Genomic DNA, 8,870 nt, shown 5'->3' with positions numbered 1-8,870 from the left:
AAGTACCTTAAACCTTTAAGTACCTGAAGCTGCAATACCGCCGAGTGCCACTAGAGGTCGGCTCCAAAAAGCCTCCGGCTCCATAGACTCCCATTCAACTTCTCTCATCAAATCCAAAGTGAATAAAATGTGTCCATCAGTTATCTCGGTGTTGTTAGCTAAAGTCACTCCTTCTTATTAGTTTTCTGGAGGTCCATCTGAAAATAATCCCTCATTCATTAGAAAAGAAGATTCAAGAAGACCTGTTTTTGGGGGCGTGTCTGTTTGATTGACAGGCCTGTGGTGCAGTCAGATGTAAAATCAAACCTGCACTTGTATTTGATTGCGACTATAAAGTGAACACAGTGGAGAGAAAGTTGGAATATTTCCATCCTTTTTTGAGATTTAACAGAGTTGGAACTGAAGTTTTGAGTATTTAAATAAAAGTCGGTCGTCTCCGTATGACGAGCAGGAGAAGTGCTATTTTGGTTGTTGTGCGCTGAAGGACTTCCTGTTCAGGGAGAGAAAACAAATAGCATTTGAACATCCCGCGAGGACACGCTGTACATGTCCCGTTTTATTGGAGGACGGATCGAACGCTGCGTTTTTTTTCTTTTAACCCCTCGAAACTCACCGAACGATCGACGATCGAACTCAGAGGAACTTCTTTTTTAAATTCTGGAGATTTCTTAATATGACAGACTGAACTTTAAAGAGAGGAAAGAGTTGTTGATGTGCAAAGAAAGGTGCATCGTTGGTCAATTAAGAACAAGTGTGGAGCCTCAAGAAGCTGAATTTATCCAAAGATCTGCTTTACCATTATCAGGATGTTTTATTTATTATAAAACAGTCTGTCTGTGATGGACAGACGACCTGTCCAGGGTGGACCCTGCCTTCGCCCTAAGTGAGCTGGGATAGGCTCCGCCGCCCCGTGACCCTGTTCAGGATAAAGCGGGTGTAGATGATGGATGGATGGATGGAATATCAGAACTGAAGTGACTGACGGCTCTTTAAAAACACACAAAAAAAATGATCTCTTAAAAGTGTTTTTTCTACTGTTGTAACTTTATTTATGATCATGAACAGGCTTTTATTTTTTGATTATAAAATGTCAGAAAGTAGTTTTAGATGGCCTGCAAAATGTCGCCTGGTTTATGCAGCAGAGGTCGAAAGACTTTTTGAATAATAATAAAGATAATGCGACATAATTGGATGTAACATAATCAATGATGTAGCTGGTTGAATTGGGAGCTAATGACACATATTTTAAAGTAGTTTAATCTTAAATATATAAAGCAAATGCAAAATAAATGTGATAAAAGTGCAAAATGCTCCTCTAAAGTCCAGTAAAACGGAAGTTTAAAGCACTTTAATTGTACTTTTCCACCACTGTTCCATTCACCTGCCCGACAGGTGTGTGACGGAATCCACCTGAACGCACGTGCAGGTGTGAGGATGCCAGAGGGCTCTTTTGACTCTTCAGATTCAAAACTCAAAGCTTAGAGAGAAAAAGAAAAGAAAAGAAATCTGGGCGTCAGTGTGAGCGACATGTTCGCACCAGCTGACAGATGATGCAATCCAGTAGCGCAGTTGCGTGGAGACGTGACAGCGAGCAGCCCGCTGCACCAGAACATCAATCAGACCTGAGGAGGTCCACTCATTCAAATGTGGAAACAGACCCCGGAAATGGGTTGTGAAATGAAACAGGGGAGCACGTACTGAGATCGGAAAGAGGGGTTGTTGTTTTTTACAGATGGATGCAGTGACAGGACGTCAGATTTCCTCGTGAAAAAAAAAACGTGCGGGTTGTCTTCCACCGTGGGATCACCAAAGCCCCCCTCCCCCCCAGAGAGTAGCGAGGCGAGGACGTGTCCGTGATCATGTCAGGCAGCCTCGTTTCAATGCATTAGTCATTTATTATCGTAGGAAAAACGGGGTAATTACAACGGGACCATCTCCTGGACGGTGGCCCTAAAAAAAAAAAAAAAAAAAAAAAAAAAAAAAAAAAAAAAAAAAAAAGCCGGCTTCAAGTGCGCGCGCGATGGCACACAGACAGGGCTCGCATACCACAGAGTCGCGAGCGTAAAACGGCAGGCCCTCGCCATTTCCCGAAACTTGCCCTTTTCTTTTTATGATCCCTCTGCGATTCTCGTGTCAAATTAGAGCCGGTGGGTTGGATCTCAGCGGGCCCACGCTCTCCGCGCGCATCGTGGGCGTGCGTAATGTGCGCTCATTATTAGGGTTTTTTTTTGTTTTTTTTTTCCCACCACCCAAAGTTGTGTAAGATGTTTGGGAAGTACAGTTAATGGGAACCCCATCATGAATGGACGACGTTGTTCCCAAACAAGAGGGAGCTCATTTGTGGCCGAGCAGAAAAAAAAAGAAAACAAGGAGCCGCTTCACTCCTGAGAAAAAAAATAAAAAATAAAACTCAACCAGAATCAGTTCCCGCGTGACGCTGCGTGAACTTATTCTCATTTCAACTTATGAAAACAAAATGAAAGAATATCTCCCTCTGTCTGTCCGTGTTGTTACTGTAATGTGGCAGTTTGGGGCTAAAGTAGTTTAGTTTCGCACGCGGGTGAGAAAAGGGGAGGGGGTTGGGGGGGAAGGGGGTCCTTGATTGCAACATCAAACACTGGCGTCGTCACTCGTCATACGTGCAAAAACACTGCCTGTTCCAAAATAAATATTGACGTGATCGTTGTATTCAAATGAGCTGGCTGACCGGACATGGATGGGCCAATCAGAGCCCATCGTATCATTACACCTTCTTTTCAGAAATCATTCATAACGCCGATGCGTCAAACACTCACAGAGGACCCGGCTATAAATACGGCTGCGCGCAACGCACAGTTAGACATTTTCCCAAAATCAAAACGAAAGACACAACTGAGCAAGAAGCGTGGGAATCCGGCTTTTTAAACCTTCTCTCTACCTTACGCGTTCTATATTTAGTGTCCAGATGACAATGTTGGCCGCGGCTGGATTATATCTGAAGCGCGTCGTGCTGGCAGCGCTGTGCTCCGCGCTGCTCACGGGGACGCTGGGGTCCCCGGTGGTGGGGCCAGAGCCGATCCGCTGCGCCCCGTGCACTCCGGAGCGGCTGAGCCAGTGTCCAGCGGTGGCGCCCGGATGCGCCGAGGTGCTGCGGGAGCCCGGCTGTGGATGCTGCCTCGCCTGCGCCCTCAAGGCAGGGGAGCTGTGCGGGATCTACACGGCGCCGTGCGGCTCCGGACTGAGGTGCACCCCGAGACCCGGCGACCCGCGGCCGCTGCACTCCCTCACCCGCGGACAAGCCGTGTGCACGGAGAGCACTGCGCCGGAGCCCACCCCGGAGCCCCAGACACAAGGTAGGCCCGTCACCTCCACGTTATTCTACATCTGTGTCTCACCACATCCTGCAAATCCTCATAAAATATTGATCACACTAAACAGTTGAGTTGAGTCCGATGTGAAGCCTTTTTTTGTTTTGCAGCCACTCTCATTCATTCATCTTCCCTTTATCCTTCCAGATCAGGGAGAGCCAGAAGCGGAGATGGAGAACGCAGCCATCATCTCGGACCCCGGCTCCAGCTACTACCTCCCCGGTCAAAGTAAGCCCTTCGACCCGCAGGCTGCTGCGGACGCTCAGGAGAGCATGAAAGCCAAACTCATCGCCATCCGCAAGAAGCTGGTGGAGCAGGTACGACGCAGCAGACACAACGATCTGCTTACATGTTGTTGTTTTAAAAAAAGGAAAAAAGAAGGAAATCCTCAGTGCAATAAAAGTTTTTTGGGGGTGGGGAGAAGGTTTTGGGGAAGAGGCCTAGTGCGCCACAAGGGGGAGCTCGTGTGCTGTTTTGAGATGAGGAGGAGGAAAGCGATTGAGAGGGGTGATGCTTGTTATTACAAGTTTTATATGCAGTTTGATGTCAGCCCACGTGCTTCCCTGATAATTAAACGGTGCTGATTGCATATATTTTTTTCTGCGTGTTAACCCCTTTGCGTGTCCTTGTGTGTGTGCAGGGGCCCTGTCACCTGGAGCTGCAGAGAGCCCTGGACAAGATCGCCAAATCCCAGCAGAAACTCGGAGACAAGCTGACCAGATTCTACCTCCCCAACTGTGACAAACACGGCCTTTACAAACCCAAACAGGTGGGCGCACCTTTTCGGAAAGAAAAAAAAAAAATTGCTGAGTGTGCAGGAAATGTCCCCGAGTTGTGTGTGGAGAGAGAGAGATTATGTCTGGATTTGTCCAGCGGTGATGTCACCCATCATCGTACACAAAGTGTGCATGAAAAATGATGTGCGTTTTTTCCTCCCCTCGCAGTGCGAGTCCTCTCTGGACGGACAGAGGGGTCGATGCTGGTGCGTCAACTCCTGGAACGGAAAGAAGATTTTAGGTTCGACCGACCTGCCTGCAGACGCCGAGTGCCCTTAAAAACAAGAGATCAACCACTGGAGCAGATCGCACCAGGAGAAACAAACAAAAAAAAACACACAAAAAAAAGAAGCAAGCCACTGATATTTGTTTTTTTTCATTTCATTTCATTTTTTTTTTTTCATTTTTTTTTTTTTAAATAGCTGTTCTATTTATTGATCCTTTCGTCCAATGGTGGTGTTTTAATTCAGGTACACTGTCACTGTCCCTCCTCCTCAAACACCCTTCCCAAAGAGAAAAAAAAAATCTATTTTTGTTTTTCTGAAAAGGAGATTTTTAATATTGATGCATTTTACTTCTACTCTTCCGCCTTATTTATTTCAATTGTATTTGCTTTTTATTTGTTATTTGTAATTATTTCATGAGTATTTATATCTTTTTTTTTGCCTTATTGTTATTATTATTATTATTATTATTATTTTTATTTGTGTATAAAGTGTATATATGTATCTTGGCCCTGAGGAACTCCACTGCTGAGTTGAGCTCGCTCTAACCCTTAAAGGAGTCGTCTGGAGGTTTGGTTTGTGACAAAAACCAAGCAAGAACAAAAAAGCACTGAGTGACCAAATGTCATTTAGAAGAATTTCTAAATGTTGTTTTTATGATTTATTTTTGTTGCCATGTCTTCTTTTTTTTTATTTTTCATTTCCTGATGTGTGACACATCAGCGCTTGTCAAAGTGAATGCAAAACTCTCAGTCGGGAATCCTCAAATCCTCAAAACAAGTCTCAGAAAACATTTCCCATGGTTCCATGGGGCTGCAGTTTAGCATGACGGGCAGCGCCTCCCTTGGCGCCGCCTCTCAGACGGGTATTTCTACATTTACCTACCTCCGATATTTTACGCGACTGCTGTCCGTTGTGTCGATGTATCTGTCCTGAAAAAAAGAAAACTTTTACTTTTTAAGTTGCTGTTTCTCTTTGAACCAAGAACACATGACCACAAACGAGCGAAAGTCCCGCCGCCAAAAACAAAAACAAAAAAAAAACGTGACGAGCGGCGGCGGTGGCTGAGCTCCGCCCACATGCTGCTGTTGGAGAGAGAATTACTGTCTGATTGTGTGAGTCTATTCCAAAGTGATTAACCGCTCACTCGTGTGTATGTACACTTTTTGTAACGGAGATGTAATGTAAGAAAAAAAAAGGTGATATATTTAATAAAAACATTAACCTCAGCTATGCGCCTGCCCGGCTTCTCTTTCACCTCAGGTGGCGAAAACAAACGCGCCTCATCGGGGGGACGTGATTGTGAAAGCCTCGTGTGTCGATGCACCGCATTTTTCTATATTCGGTGTGTTTGTGAGCCGTGTTATCGCAGGGATCTAAAGTGGAGGTCCTGCTCTAACTTTAGCCGGATCGCCGGGACACGCAGCAGCTCCGCGCTGCCTTTTGACCCGCTCTCTGTTTGCCTTGGTCGGGCGCAGGAATTTCGCCTCAACCTCTCGTGCCCGCTGCCAGCCTGCCTGGCACCACCAGATTTATTTTTATTCTTTACAAATTGAACCTTCACTTTATCCTTATTGACACATTCCAAGACTGAGGGGAGCCTGATTGCGTTCAAGGACTTCAAACCGGGGAGCCGATCCGCGACCCGATTGGAGAGTTTTGAGACCAGACGATCGGCGAACACAGAAAAAAAGGAAAACATCCAGAGGCGGCTTCTTTAAAATGTGTTCACTTTTTTTTTTTTATTTAAAAAAAGACATTAAATATTCAAATTATACTTTGAATCAAAATCATTTAGTTTCTCAGAGAAAATAATAGTTGTGTGATTTCTAGTTAAGTATCATGAAACAAAACAAAAACAAAAAAAACTAAATCTTTGAAGGATAAAGTTGAAATGAAAAACATAATAATACATTTACCCGTGAACAGAGAGAGCGTGAACCAGCAAAGTGACGTGAACAGGAGCGTGAGCGTGGCTCTGCACTGACAGACCGAGGCGGGATGGCTGGGTGTGCCCGGAGAGAAGCGACGTTACCGACAGGCGAGAGGTTCACTGGGCTTCAACGGGCCGTGAACTGTAAGCTGACCGGAGACCTGAGTGACTGACTGACACAGATTTGGCGCCCCGAGGCTGAAACCTACGGAGCCCCGGAGCGGCGAGAGGACAGAACAAAAAATGTAAATGGTGTGCAGGAATTACTACATGGAGGCCACGAGATAGCATTTCGTGGATTATATCGTTGGGAATATGTTAACTTTGAGGATGTTATCGACTTTATAGTTGGTCAACAGACAGTTGATGCAGGTGCGGTGCAGAAAGCCTGTTGTGCTGTCTCTCGATATATAAACTTATCCCGTGCGCACAAATGAATTAAAATGTGGGAACGAAATGCTATTGCGTGCGCACAATTTATATGGCCTCGATTTAGTATCTCGTGGCCTCGATTTAGTAATTCGTAGGGACGATTTAGTATCTCGTGGCCTTGATTTACATGTTTTTTCTCTCTAGGACTACTCCGGAGCTCCGTAGAAACCCGCCTGCTGGGCGCGGAGCTCACCGACGACACTGCTGAGCAACAGAAGGAAACAGTTCATCCAAAACAAAAAACAAAAAAACAAAACATTCATTAGTGATTATATTCCCCAAAGTACACTGAATCATAAAGACTTTGCTGTGCAATCGGTGAGTCACTGAATTGTTCATAAGAAAACCTAGTTTGGATCAGCTTATAGTTCTTTTTTAGATAAATAATTTTTTATTTTTAAGTACTGTACATGATGTCTAGTCAGACACATAGCTGGCCAGGAAATAATAATAATAATAATAATAATAATAATAATAATAATAATATATAAAAAGACACACTTACAAATATTAGGGAGGGAATAGCTTAAACATATTTGTGTGTATGTTCCTCCCCTTACATCAAGTCTTTGAACAGATGGGATGAAGCACCAACGGGCTGGTTGGAAGTTGCTGCTGTCTGTCAGAGGAAGTGTACGGCCGATTCTTTTCATGCTACCGAGCTACTGGGCGAGCATTCTTCGTCGGCGCTCTCTCTCCACTTTTCAAGTCTTTACACAGGATGCGGGAGAGCATCGGGCAGGAAGCTCCTCGAGGAGGACCCCGCCTCCTCCCTCAGACCCCCTACCACTCATGTGAATGCGTATTTGGTGCTGTGTCCACCCTCGTGGAGATTTGTTGGCATTCGATCATACGAAACAATTTTTTTTTTTCCAAAGAAACAAAAACAACAACGACAAAGAAAAAAAAAAAAAAGTTGCATTGAATGGAAACATTTTCTGATGGGTGTTCGCTAAGTTTGCTGTCAGAAGTCCAGGTGTAGCTTCGTGGTTTTTTTTTTCCACTCTAGGTTATTATTGTTTTCTTCCAATATCACGCTATGTCATCTGACATTACCTCCGAGGAAAAGCATGCAGATGCAGATAGGTCCAATTGTCTTTAACTGCATGCATTGACGAGGAGCGGCGCAGCTAAAGTGCTTTAAGTGCTTGTGCTTGAAGCATCGGGGCAGCTGGCACCTGCGGCAGGAGGGGTGGGGGAGGGGAGGGGAAGGGAGGGGGGGTCTCACTGGGCCCGTCCACCTTTCAAACAAGCCTACACCAGGTCGCACCGCTGACAAGAAGACGACCGGAGAGGCTCGGAGGGGTTGGAGACGGGGGGATGGGACAACTTTTAGACCAGAGAGGGGCGGTGAAGACACGAAGGACTGGAGGACCTCAGCACCAGACGAAGGACGAAGGCAACAATCAGACAGAGCGAAGGGGACGGGGGGGACGGGAGGGGGGGGGGGACGGGAGACCGAAGACAGACTGATCCAACTGGACTGAACCCGAGGACTGCTGCAAATTAAAGGAATACTCCACTGAAAATCTGTTTTTATCAGACATAAAAACCTGAATGCGTGAAAGGAAACTTGGCACAGGGAAGGTCAGCTGTCGTTTAAAATGGTGATTCGAGAAGAGTCCGTACGAACGGCGCCCTCTTGTGGTAGTCACGATGTCGGAATTCGAAATTTTCTACAAGCCTCGTGTTTGCTGATGTTTCCAGAAATGTCAAAGATGTCATCTTTGCGTTGGATGTTTAAGCTGATGTATTGTAATTTTAGTCTTGCAGAGTTTATTGAAAATGTTGATCTTCCCGACGGCCTCATCTTGTCCCTCTGTACCTTTTCCATTTCCTGCAACACCCAGCTGTTAGCTTGCTAAATTATTAGCCTCCGAGGCTTCTAGACACCCGTCCACGTTGTATTTTTACCACTTAACCGCTTGACCGCCGAGCCTACGGCGCACGTGACTTTCCACGTCGGAACCACGAGCTCACGAGTTCCATTTGAACGCAGCAACAGTCACAGAAAACGTATCATCTTCATTTTGGTTGGCTTGTAATGTATCGTGGCGTCAGTTTCATCCAATTTTGGCGCCGTTTTAGTTTTAGACACCACAACTCTGGAAAAAGCTGCTAATGAGCCGACCAATTAAAATGTCCGATTTCCAAAACT

The 8,870-nt window shown here is 45.5% G+C and overlaps 1 protein-coding gene across 1 annotated transcript; it reads left to right on the top strand.

The window, feature by feature from the left end:
• Window positions 1-2,667: 2,667 nt before the first annotated feature.
• Window positions 2,668-5,569, top strand: LOC138200356 (insulin-like growth factor-binding protein 1). The gene is made up of 4 exons (XM_069152942.1): window positions 2,668-3,332; window positions 3,495-3,664; window positions 3,988-4,116; window positions 4,292-5,569. Exons 1-4 carry the CDS (start codon window positions 2,945-2,947, stop codon window positions 4,400-4,402), a joined length of 798 nt encoding a protein of 265 aa, XP_069009043.1. The 5' UTR covers window positions 2,668-2,944; the 3' UTR covers window positions 4,403-5,569.
• The last annotated feature ends 3,301 nt before the right edge of the window (window positions 5,570-8,870 follow it).

This window comes from Embiotoca jacksoni, unplaced genomic scaffold (assembly GCF_022577435.1).
Source record: "Embiotoca jacksoni isolate LCO1_2020_lvr unplaced genomic scaffold, fEmbJac1.0.p SCAF_19, whole genome shotgun sequence".
Lineage (NCBI taxonomy): Eukaryota > Metazoa > Chordata > Actinopteri > Embiotocidae > Embiotoca > Embiotoca jacksoni.
Note: the sequence above shows the minus strand (reverse complement) of the source record. Positions and strands in the feature narration are given on the sequence as shown.